Source organism: Microcaecilia unicolor, chromosome 7, assembly GCF_901765095.1.
Source record: "Microcaecilia unicolor chromosome 7, aMicUni1.1, whole genome shotgun sequence".
Lineage (NCBI taxonomy): Eukaryota > Metazoa > Chordata > Amphibia > Gymnophiona > Siphonopidae > Microcaecilia > Microcaecilia unicolor.
Window position 1 is genome coordinate 242,300,331 of NC_044037.1, and position 13,455 is coordinate 242,313,785.

Consider the following 13,455-nt stretch of genomic DNA (forward strand, 5'->3'; position numbering starts at 1 on the left):
ACAGAATTGATTAGCTTGTCTACCTGAATGCATGGGTATAGAGGTTAACAAAAAGAAGCAACATGGAGGGGCATTTTTGATATTACATCTAAATCTGATTTTGGATGTATTAGCACAAAACGTCCAAAATCCGAATAGGAAAGAAGGTCATTTTCGAAAAAGGAAAACGTCTGTATATATATATATATTTTTTTTTTTTTTCGAAAAGTGGTTTTACATTTATTATATGCAGGTACATTCTCTTTCCCTACTGGGCTCACAATCTAAGTTTTTGTTCCTGGGACAATGGAGGATTGAGTGACTTGCCCAGAGTTATAGGAAGCTGCAGTGGCAACTGAACCCGGGTTCATAGCCCACTGCACTAACCATAAGAGCCAACATTTCAAAATTGTTGGGGGTGCTTAACCCAACAGAAATTACCTCTCCCTGAAAACAGTCGAGGAATTTGTTCAATATTGGGGATGCTCAAGCACTGGCATCATGATTTTTACAGAAAAAAGGAGGTTTTTGGACCTATGATTATGGATACAGCCTATGCTGAAAGTGTGTGTCACAAAGAAGGCAAGGTTTGAGGTCCTTTTCCTTGTAAGATAAATATAATACCCTTAGTTAGGGGACACTATTATTAACACCAGAGCTTGTCCTATTCAAACTGTATTAATCACTCTCCAGTGTTTCAATTATAATTATATCAAATATTCAACTTTATTATACTATAATTAAATACAATACATGCCTTAACACCATTCATTCACCATCATTCATACACCCTACTTAATCACATAGCATTTCACTTTGTTTAACTGATCACAACTTGTGCTTCATGGGACCATTGTAGCTAAATTTCAATAATTTCAATTCTCATTTCAATAGTTAACATGAAGTGGTTTCACCCATTGTTCTTTTACAATGTTTTCAAGGTTCATCAGTTCATCAGCTCCTTGAACTCAAAAAGTCTTTCCAAGAAACATTTAAATATGTTGTCCTTTATGTGTTGTTCAAAAACTACGGTGATCTCTTGCTGACATGTATTTATATCAACAATAACTACTCGTCACTATGTATTCAATGATGAAAACAATCCACTCTCGACTGATGTTCACACGATTCTCGTCCTCACGAAGGCCACAAGCATAAATGTCCACTCCTGAAGACAATAATCTTATTATGTCATCTCGACAATCCTCTTCCACGTGATGTTTCAAAAAAACCTAAATAGCTCTTACTTGTTCTCCAATATGGAACCGTATTTCAATTTCTTCATCAGGCTGAACAACACATCCAGGGGAAACCATGTCCAGTTCCTGCCCCCTTCACTCCGGTCCATTAACCGGTTTTCTATTCCGGACATCCATCTTTATCTGCACTCTAGTTTGAAACCATATTGTCCATCTCGTAGATCCATTTCAAGGTTATCAGAGAGACACTCATAATTATTCCGCCACTGCCATTAGATGTCCCTAGGCATTCAGGTTTTAGTTATCTGGCACCCTCACTTTAGAATTTGCTGTCCCTTGATTTGTGACAGGAAACCTCATACAAGAAATCTTAAATAGGGGTAAAAACCTGTTTGTTAATAAGGCCTCTGATCTCCCTTAACCTTGTATCTTGACTGGGTTTTATAGCTGGCACATAACCTATTTTGTCTGTCTCAGCCCGTCATCCCCTTTGTTTTAAATTAACTGTTAGTCTACTGGATTTTATTTTGTTGTCCTATTTTATTCCTGCTCATTTTGTCTGTCCCAGTGGCATACCAAGGGGGGGGGGGCAGTGGGGCGGTCCGCCCCGGGTGCACGCCGCTGGGGGGTGCCGCGCACCTGTCTGCTCCGCCGCTCATTCCGTGCTCCCTCTGCCCCGGAACAGGTTACTTCCTGTTCCAGGGCAGAGGGTGCATGGAATGAGCGAAGCAGACAGGCGCGCGTCACCCCCCCCCAGCAGGTAAAAATGCACCCGGGGGGGGGGGGTATCCCTTCGCCAGGGGGGGGTGGCCCTTCGCCAAGGGGGGGAGGGTTGCACTGCACCCGGGGGGTGTCCTTTCGCCGGGGGTGGGGGGGGGCGCTGCACCCCGAGGGGGGGGGCATCGGCGATCCGCCCCGAGTTTCAGCCACCCTAGGAACGCCACTGGTCTGTCCTGCTCTGTTTGCTGAATTTGTTTATCTGCTATGTATCCCTTTTTATGTAAACCACTCTAATGATATGGTTGTAGAGCAGTATATCAAATCCACATAAATAAAAATCATTTGGAAAAACACTTCCAAATAAATGTTATGAGCATATATGTTCCCTAACAAAACCTTTTGCCCATATAGATTCCCAGCCATCTCTCTTCGTCTTCCTACCTGGGTCTTTAATTCAAAGGATAATTGCCTATAGATCAATATGGCCACCCCACATCATCTACTATTATGGGGTCCTTTTACCAAGCTGCAGTAAATAGGACCCTGTGGTAGTGGCGGGGGCTGTTTTTCTCGCACACCAGGGCCATTTCTCCTGCACTGGGTAAAAAGCCCCTTAAAAAATGGCCATGCGGTAAGATTACTCTTACCGCATGGCCATGCAGTGGGGAGCACTTACCGTGGCGGTAACGTCTCCCGCAGTAACCCACCAGGCAGCGATTACCACTGGGTTAGTGCTGCAATAAAAATTATTCAGATATTTCTTGTTGTGCCGGATATGGCATGCGCTTGAGGTGGAACTACCGCCAGAGGCCGTGTTGGGCCACTGGTAGTACCAGGTTGCCACACAGCAACCCTTTTGGTAAAAGGGCCCCTATAAGAGGAAACCCCCACATTGGCCTGCCCATTTCCTTCTCAATTTTTAATGCTCTTGCTTAGTGAAGTGTGTTTTCTTGGCAGAATATAATATTTACTTTTAACATTTTAAACAAAATAAACAATTTCTTCTTTTTACTGGAGCATACATACCTGCCACATCAGTGTTGCTAAGTTACCATCCCATGCTCATAATTGGCCCCTGTCATCCTGGGACATCTCTTTGTAGCTTCTCCTTTTGGAACGTCTCCCAGCCTAAACACCTTAATTTTACTTCTGGTACCCATCCCCTCTTCAAACTGCAACAGCACCTTGTCCACCTTCCAATTCCCTCCCCTTTTCACCTGCCCCTCCATCACCATCGCTTCCATCCCCCTCCACTTCCCCCCTTCTTGGACCAATATAAGAATAATTTAATTATATTTGTAGTATAGGAGTTTATGAAACTATATAGTTCTCTTCTTCAGATGTTGCATTTGAAGATGGGATCTGTATGTTCGCAAAAGCATGCATACACACTACGCACGTAATCAAAGGTTTCACAGCCAACAATAAATCCATTTTTTTCAAGACCTATGCAGTTTTTTAGAACTCTGTAGTATAAATTAGTGTAAAAATGTATAGAAACTTCCACCTTGATATCTTTTCTCATTGTAGAGATGAAATAAGGCGTTTTTGGATTGGATTTAACAGAAGAAATCCTCAGTCTATTGGATCATGGGAGTGGTCAGATGGGACACCGGTAAGCCCTGTTTTCTGTTAGTTCAAGTAATTTGATTCAAATATATGAATACTAGGAAGGGCAGGCAACTAAAGGCATTCAGTCTGAATATAGCATGTAATTGAATATAGAAACTGGGCTCGGGCTGGTCTAAAAAACCAGTTACGAGCATCTTAATACATATTTGAAATGTGTCCTAAATACATTATAGAGCAAATGAAATGCAGGGTATAATTTGACTTAAATAAAGCAAAAGTTGGAGTTTGGTAATGAAGTGGCATTGCTGATGGAGTGGTTCAACTGCTAGCAGTTCAGGGACATTCGGTTTTTCCAGCCTGCCCATTTGTCTGGGCTTGTGGGCAGGCTGGCTTGCTTGCGGGTGGGCGGGCCTCAGTGTACCCTCCCCTTACGTTCAGAAAAATCCGCAATCAAGCGGAGAACTGGAACGCCCCACTGGAAAACACAAATGCAGGTAAAAAGTGGGATGTTTGACCACAGAAATACAAATCCTGGAGACAATATCTTAAAAACTTCTTTATCGATGAAAAGACTCTAAAAGCTTCTTTATTTGATGAAAAGACTCGACACAACTGTTGTGTTTCGGCCTACAGGCCTGCATCAGGAGTCTACCGCTATGTCGTAACGGGTATGAATCTGAAGTGCCTGAAACACGATTTGGTCCGTGTGGCGAACCAAATGTGATTTGATTGGCTGTATGCAAAAGTTGTCTTGAAAAAGGCCTTCTGTGGTGAGCTTGTCCGTAGCGGGTCACTAGGAGCCAATCAAATCACGTTTGGTTCGCCACACGGACCAAATCATGTTTCAGGCACTTCAGATTCATACCCGTTACGACATAGCGGTAGACTCCTGATGCAGGCCTGTAGGCCGAAACACAACAGTTGTGTCGAGTCTTTTCATCAAATAAAGAAGCTTTTAGAGTCTTTTCATCAATAAAGAAGTTTTTAAGATATTGTCTCCAGGATTTGTATTTCCGTGGTCAAACATCCCTCCCCTTACGTACCTTGATGTGCTCTGGTGATCTAGTGGCCTCTTCGGGGCAGGAAAGAACCTCACTTTCCAGCCTGTTGCTGCCGCTGACCACTCGCTACCAGCACCATTTCAAAATGTCTGCCAACATTTCAAGTGGTGGCCTTGGCAGAAGTCTTGCGAGGTCACAGCCATTTTGAAGCAGCACCAGCAGTAAGCAGGTCGGCAGCAGCACCAGGCAGGAAAGAGGGGGGTTCTTTCCTGCCCCGAAGAAGCTACTAGACCACCAGGGCACGATAAGGTAGGGGAGGGGATGTGGCTGAAGTCGTGGGTGGAGGGACGGAGGAATCTGTAAGAAAAAAAAAAGTGTACAGAGGGAGGCTGGAAAAAAGATTGGGGAGGGAGGCATACATGGGGGGGGAGGGAGGGAAGGAAAGAGGAAAATACATAGAAGGGGATGGAGAGAAGAGGAGAGGAGGATATGCTGCTCATGGACAAGAGGGAAAAGAAAGGGGGACATGCTCATGAAATGCTGAGAAATGTACATCTTTTCATTTTATATTTAGCAGAGTATGGAAGAAAATACGTTTGTTTCTTTACCAGTATTTTCATTGTTTGTAAAATCTGGCTTTCTTTGGGGGGGGGGGGGGGGTCAAGGTGTAGTGACTGTGCGGCATAGGTGCATGGCGGGGGTGGGGCTGAATTTTATTTTGTGTCCTCTTTTTTGTAGCAGCAAATATGGTAACCCTATCCAGAGGGCTGCACCTCCTAAGATGGTAGATAGCTGTGGGCCAAGAGAGCAAGGATGTGCAAGATGGGGATGGAATAGAACTTGTGTTTGTGGATGCCAGAGCTGAAAGGAGGTATACACGGACTGATAGCTGTACTGTGTGAATGAATTACTGACTTTTAAATAGAAATTACAGAGCTGAGTAACTGGGTGGATGCATTGTGGCACTTGTTCAAAATGCATAGTGTGGAGATCATGGAGATTCAACAAAATATGATTCAGTTTCTCAATATTATAGAAAATTACACTGGCTTCCTATACAGGCCAGATTATGGTTTAAATTTTACTGTTTCCTGTATAAGATTTTATACAGTCTTGCCCCTTCATATCTCATGCACCACTTTGTTGTGTTACAGAAATCTAGGATTACTAGATCATTAGCTGTATTTGCTTATCCATCAATACAGTACTCAAAGAAAAGGACTAAACTTCTAGATATCGGGCAACTTGCTTGGTCAAATCTGTCTAAAGCACATTATCTTCTATGATAGAGAGTTCTGGAAACAGATAAAAACCTATTTATTTAAGAAATTTGTATTGAATCATACCTGATTTATACGGTGTAAAAGGTCTGTTTTATATTATTCGTTTATGTATATTCTGGAAATGACCAGTCTCTTTAATGTCATTTGCATTGAACTGGAAGTTATATGGTGGAATATAAATTTTATTGTTATGTTATGGAGGAATGGGGGAAGGGGAGTAGGGGACGGGAATTTTCCTATGTAAAATTGAACTCCGTCTCTGTTTCATAGTTGCTGGTATGTTCATATGTTCAATAAAAACTGTTTACACTAAAATAAATACCATCAAATAGGCATATTTAGAGCCCTGTTTACTAAGTCGTATTATAGGCGTGTTAGCATTTTTAACGCGTGTTAACCTTGTACATGCATACAATATCCCTATAAGCACCTACATGGTTAGCAATGATCTAATTGTAGGTACGTTAAAAATGTTAATGCGCCTTAGTAAACAGGGCCCTTAGTAAAGCACCTACACACGTAAGGCCCTGTTTACTAAGCTGCGCCATAGACGCTCAAACATTTTAGCACGTGCTAAAAAGTTAGCACGCCTACAGCGCAGCTTAGTAAACAGGGTCCTTAAGTAGTTGGGGTTTTTTGTTGAGCTTTTGAAGTTAGGAAGCAGGAATCCAAGCTAGAAGAACAGATTTCAAGAACTGAGGAAGAAAGAGGAAGAAACCCCTTTACAAGGCAGAAAAAAAATATAGGGATAAGTGACTGAGAAAATTAGTACATAAACATACACATACTAAGCAGAATTCTTAATTCTCAATGTACAGGAACCTGAAAAATAGAATTGGAAAAAAGGAACTGGTTCTTATGGAAACAAAATAATATAATTGCTGTTCGTTATTTGAACAATTGAGTAGACAGGAAAACAAATTACAGTAATAATTATCTAAACGTGTTGAAGTCCAAGGTTACAATGATGATGTCTTGTAGTTTCTGAGTTAAAAGGTGAAAGCTGTTAAGAAAAAAACTGTAAGCATTCAGATGAATTAAATATTTAACTGTAATATTTTGAAGTATTTATTTATTGAAATAGTAATATTCAAATTGTACTACTACAATAACATTCTTTACATTTAGACACAATGGGACCCTTTTACTAAAGCTTAGTGCATTCTAACAGACATTGGCATGCGCTAAAAACTGTGGGGTCCTTTTAATAAGCCGTGTAAGTGTCTATGCGCACTCAAAGCCTGCCAAAATGGAGTTTCCACCCGACTACCTTGTGGCTCTTGCGGTAATTTCATTTTTGGTGCATGTCCAAAAAATATTTTTTATTTTTGGGCGCACCTAACGGATGTGCACCAAGTGGCATTTGGCGCGCAAAGGTTACTACCGCTCGGTTACTGCATGAGTCTTTACCACTAGGTCAGTGGCTGGCAGTAAGGTCTCAGACCCAAAATGGATGCGCAGCAATTTTCATTTTGCCACACGTCCATTTTCGGCAAAAAATATAAAAAGGCCTTTTTTACAGGCACACTAAAAAATGGATTGTCGCGCGCCAAAAACCAGCGCCTATACTACCGTAAGCCATTTTTCAGCACACCATTGTAAAATGACCCCTGTGTGTCCTATTTTATTCCTGTGGGCCTTCTGGTAATTAGCACATGTTAATGTCCATTAGCTCATGCTAAGCTTTAGTAAAAGGGCCACTCTATAATTTATAATAAGCACTATATTTGCTTAACATCTAGGTTTAATAAGAACATTTTAACATCTAACTGGTTCTCTGCAGTTATCCTAGTCCTTTTTAGTTTAATTTTCCTTCAATTTATTTGGATGAAAATGAATGAAGTTAGTTTAATTATATACCTCTAATTGAAAAACAGTTGATAGAAGGGACAAGGCCAGTGAGTACATCATATAGTGTAAGTTCAACTGTTGACTTCAAAATAGGGGTACAAAGTTACAGAATAATGTACTGCATTGTGTGTATAATACTACCTGATATTTTAAATAAAGAAAGCAGTTGCGCTATGCTGAACCTGTACTTAACCTTTTGAATACCGAGCTAATTATTTTTATTACTGTGTCTATGACATGTGGAGGTATATAAGCACATATGTTATCTAGAGGCCGACCAGAACTTTCTGAAAGCTTTTGGCTGAAACCAAAACTACAGCCGAAACTCATCACCAAGTTTCGGTCAAGACAAAAACAAAAACTCAAGTATGGTTGTATGAATGTGAACCAGTGAGGACTGCTGGCGATTGTCAGAGCTTGTTGTCTGCATTCCTCTGCTAAACCCAGAGTATAATTTAAATAATGAAAGACCATATTTTACCTCCAGGCAAAATAGTCTCTGCGCACATGGACCTCATCTATTGAAAATGGAAACTAAAAGTCACAGTTCTTTTACAGTGGCTGACGTGCCACATTTGGAGAGACAGCTAGGCTAATTCCTAAAGAGCTTATCATCCCAATTTTACAGATTTAAATTCCTGCTAAAATTCAAAAGATGTTTTGGCTGATTTTGGCATCATAACCAAAACCGAAATTCAGTCGGCCTCTGCTGTTTTTACAAAGTTGCCTCCCCGAAAGCTCCAACACAAAGTAACACTTGCAGTGAGTAAATTTATGTATGCATATGGAAGAATCGGCGCTTAAGTGCATGTTTTATAAAATACACATATATGTTCATCCCTCTCCTGCTCCAGCCTTTCTCTGTGCTATGCATATACAATAAAAAAAAGTAGATATTTATTTATTTGGATTTAGCTCACACCTTTTTCAGTTCTAGCTCAAAGTGAATTACGTTTAGGTAAAATAGGTATTTCCCTTTCTCCGGAAGATTTAAAATCTACAGCCTCATAATTTTGTACCTAAGGCAATGGAGGGCTGAGTATATTTGCCCACAATCACAAGGAGCAGCACGGAAAATTGAACCTAGCTTTGCTGGTTGTCAACCTGGTGCTGTAACCACTAGAGTACTCCATTTTCTGAGTTTTATGCATATATACTGTACTCCTGGACAATATTATAAATACCTACCTGTGAGGCCCTTTTACTAAGCTGCGTAAGCACCTACGCATGTCCAACATTAATAAATTTGGAGTTACTGCCTGGGTACCACACGGCCGGGCAGTAATTTCATTTTTTAAGCGTGTCCACTACACGCGCCAAAAAATAATTTTTATTTTGCGGTGTGCAGCGCTAACCGGGCGGTAAAAGGCATTCTACGCGCATAGACCATTACCGTCCAGTTAATGCGTGTGACCTTACCGCTAAGTCAGTGGGTGGCGGTAAGGTCTCAGACCCAAGATGGACGCGTGCCATTTTTCATTTTGCCGCATGTCCATTTTCAGCCAAAAGTTTTTTAAAAAAGTTATTTTTTACAGGTGCGTTGAAAAATCGATCTGCACGCATCCAAAATACACGCCTACATCAACACAGGCCATTTTTCGGCACACCTTAGTAAAAGTACCCCTGAATGCATAAAATGCTCCTCTACTTGCACAAGTTCCAGTTTTCATAAGGATTTAGGTTAGTTTTATTTATTTAAAACATTTCTAACCCACTTAAATCTACATACATAAAAAAATATGAAGAGCCACCTACAGATCCCTAATTAAAACAAAAACATTAAAAATAAAACTCTGAATTAAAAGAAAAACGTTTTGCAGTACTTCCACTTACGTATCCAAATAACATAACCTACAGAGGAAAGCCTGAACAAAAAAATAAGTCTTCAAAGTTTTCTTTGTACACCTGTCAATGATGGTATCAAATTCTTTCGTGAAGTCTTAGATCGAAATTGTCATGGGGGGTCTATATAACTACACATAAAAAAGCATACACAATCTTCACACAATTATCTCAATACAGCTAGATCCTTCTGGTTGAAAATATTGCCCCAAACTGGGATATTTTATAAAGCATTTCCTGCATATAAAGCACATTTTACATATGGGAACTAGCAGGTATAAAATTGTGCTGGTATATATGTAGGTACAGGTGCATGAGTACTTTTATGCAGACTATGTGTAGTTGTTCCCAGGGGAAATGTTTTGGTGGAGCTGTGAAGTATGTGCATACTCTATAAAAAAAAAAATACACATGCAGAAAGTTGCACCTGCTTTGTGGGGGAGAATTTCTGTAGATTAGATTTATTATTTGTTTTCTGCGTTTATCCAAGGATGATTACAATAAAAACATCCATAAAATATACAATAAGCAAATTACAAAAAGCAGAAAAATCAGGACAAATCACAAATACATCACTTAGGGCCCTGTTTACTAAGCCGCGCTGTTGGCGTGCTAACTTTGTAGCGTGTGCTAAAAATTAACGCGTGCTAATGCTAGACACCCATATATTCCTATGGGTGTCTTTAGCTTTGGCAAACGCTAAAAAGTTAGCGCACCTACAGCTCAGCTTAGTAAAAGGTATGCTAGTGTTTGTAGCGTGCGCTAAACGCAAGAGACGCCCATATATCCATATGGGCATCTCTAGCATTAGTGTGCGCTAAAAATGCTAGTGCGCCTATAGCGTGGCTTAGTAAACAGGGCCCTTAATCTAAACAATGAAAAGCCATAAACAAGAGGAAGTATCTGAGGTGCTTCCAAAATGCTGACTCACAGGTCTCACGTTTGAGCCACAGTGACAGACTGTTCCATTCAATAAGTCCGCGGATGGAAAAACGTACCCATCCCTATGAGTTCCAAGCACACGTGCTGCAATGCAGGTATCACCAGCATATGTTGATGCTCTGAGTGTAGAGACTACTGTACTACTGGGGAATATTTGGGGGTCCTATTTTATAGAGGCACATACACATATGTATTGTCTTTATAAAGTAAGTGTGTTTTTCACAATTTTTAGGTGCCCTATTATAAAATTAGACCCCACAAATTTAGATGCCTAGTTTCTCTAGGTAGCTAGATTTTGACCGCTCAGATTGTAGGCAGTGCTGAAGTCAGGAAGAAAGTTATCCAGCTCTCCCTGTGTAAAACCAGGTGGATTAAATCTAGCCAGCTATATTTTGGCCGGCCTTGATTTAGGTGAATTTTCAGCTAAAACCTAGCTGGCTAGATTGCCTCTGAAAATCCACTTAAACTTACCAGGTCTATCCATTGCTGCCCAGCGAGTTTTTAGAAATTGGCTCCTGAAAGCTATTAAACTGATGTATGGGTGCAGTCGATGCATTGGAAGGAAGTCTATTTTTATTGCATTTGAAATGTTTGAAAAGCACCATTAATAATGAACAGCACTGGAGCTCCCTTACATAGACATTTAAGGTTATTGGTTTCTTGTGTAAAATTTGAATAGAACTTTTGGATATCAGGACATATTGATTGGGATTGATGAGGGCCTCACTCTTATTGCAGGTTGTAGGTGCCTTTCTACAGGATACATATGTGGAAGACAATGTAAGAAACTGTGCAGCATACACAGCGGAGAAAACAGTTCTACCTCTGCATTGTGCTGCCAAGCTTGAGTGGATTTGTAAAATACCAAAAGGTAAAAGAATAAAGAAGGATATCTTATTGTTTCACTTTTCAGATGAGTGTTGATAATGAGAGTGAGTCAAAAAAGTATATTCTGTGACCAGAGTGATTTGACTTAGTGCTGATTTACACTGTTTAGATCGTCCTGCACTTAAACCAGGGGCGTTGCTAGATATTTAAAAGATCTGAGGCTGGACTCAAGGGAAATCCTGCCTCACCAGTCTACTACATTTCTTTGAAGGGGTGAATAAACATGTGGATAAAGGTGAGCCGGTCAATACTGTGTATCTGGATTAGTGCTGTCCGATTCAGTCAAACAATTTTTGATTCAATTCACTCATATGAATTGGTTTTTCGATTCTGTTTGATTCGATTCAGCTTAACTGAAATAGACGGGTCCATAGCATCAGGCCTACGCGAATGTTATAACAGACAGAGTAACAAAAACAGGCAACAGCAGTTGAACAAGGACTAACTGTAATATGAACAGCTGTAAGTGCGAGCACCAGTGCTTTTTTTGTGCCGGTACGCAACGGTACGGCTTACCGGCACCTTTTTTTTTTGCTCCCCCCGCCCCGTGAGTCCATGTCCTGCACGCAGTGCCAGCCCCCATTTCCGGCCGCTGCTGCTTCTCCTGTTGAGCAGCAGCGGCCGCTACACAAAGAAAAAGATTTTTTTTTTAAATTCAAACCTGGCTGAAACGCGGCACCCCGGCACTGTAGACAGCCATTAGGCATTGGCTGTTGCCCCGCAGCCGTTCCTCCTCTTGCCTCAACGTCACTGCGCTCCTCCGGAGTCTTCCTCTAGGGGCAGTGACGTAGAGGCAAGAGGAGGAGCGGCTGCGGGGCACCAGCCAATGCCTAATGGCTGTCTACAGTGCCGGGGTGCCGCATTTCATCCAGGTTTCAATTTTTTTTTAACCAATGTTAATATATGGCCTAGCTTTAAGGCTACCACTGGAATAGTGATGGCCAGAGCTATGCAGCCTAGAACAACTGGAAAAAAATACTGACTAGGCCAAACAGCAAGCAAGTGATTTAATATTTGAGAATCTGCAAAAAGCAGGTCTGAACAATGAGTCCTGATACAAAATTGGTACAATTTTTAAATCCAATATAGCACTTGTAATGAAAGATCAGATGAATAAAATGGAGCTTATTAGTTTTGGTATACAATGATACAGAGGTAATACAGAGTTCATGAGAAAGGTATGAGACGTATTGCAGCCGGAAGATGTGAAACTGTTATCTCAACGCTTCCCAAAACATGTTGATAATTAGCAGTAGCTGAGAACCAAAGGAGGTGGGTACATCAGATAGCAGATCGCATGGGAAAGTATGATCTCAGGAAGTTGAGAAATATTAGGAGCTAGGTATCTCACCATTCACTTCTATGGAGAAGATAGAGTATAAAAGAGGGGAAATTTTGGCTTAGTTTGAGAGTCTTTTCTCCAAAGCTGTCAGACGGCGAAGCCCTGTGCGGTTGAAACCAGAATCTGATGTCTGTATTTGTATCAACTTGAAGACTTGTGTTTGGGTAAGAAATAAAATGTATCTATCTATCTAAACCTATCCCTGTCTTTATTATTATTGATTCTATCTTCTCTTTACCTTACATTTAGCCTACAAGGTAGATCATATACAAGTGACACTCAGTCTTTGCAGAAACTTAGACAGATGTTTAATAAGATTTATGTGGGAACATAAATGGCCCAGAGTATACCTAGATCCAGAAGAACAGAAAGCAGTATTTATGGGAATTAGTTTTCAATCCCCATGGGATTGGGTGACAATGGAGGTCAGAGAAACTATACAGAATCTGTTATATGAAATAAGTACCTTTAGTCCCCCGTATGACAGAGTCAGAAAGAGGTCTAGAAGAGGCAATTAAAAACACCTTCTTTTTCTTTGTGTAGCGGCCGCTGCTGCTCAACAACAGGAGAAGCAGCGGCCGGAAATAGGGGCTGGTGCCGCGTGCGTCGCGACTTCGCGCCGTTCGCGGGAAACTTGGCAGGGAGAGGGAATCCAACAGAGGGAAGGATTGGGGAGAGAGAAAGAGGGAAACCAACAGAGGGAAGGATTGGGGAGAGAGAGAAAGAGGGAAACCAACAGAGGGAAGGATTGGGGAGAGAGAGAAAGAGGGAAACCAACAGAGGGAAGGATTGGGGAGAGAGAGAAAGAGGGAAACCAACAGAGGGAAGGATTGGGG

The 13,455-nt window shown here is 41.1% G+C and overlaps 1 protein-coding gene across 1 annotated transcript in view; it reads left to right on the plus strand.

The window, feature by feature from the left end:
- PLA2R1 (phospholipase A2 receptor 1) overlaps positions 1 to 13,455 on the plus strand; it is a 220,083-nt gene that overhangs the window by 92,999 nt on the left and 113,629 nt on the right. Inside the window, 2 exon segments of the mRNA XM_030210858.1 lie at positions 3,429 to 3,513; positions 11,128 to 11,260. Coding sequence (XP_030066718.1) covers positions 3,429 to 3,513; positions 11,128 to 11,260 — 218 coding nt within the window.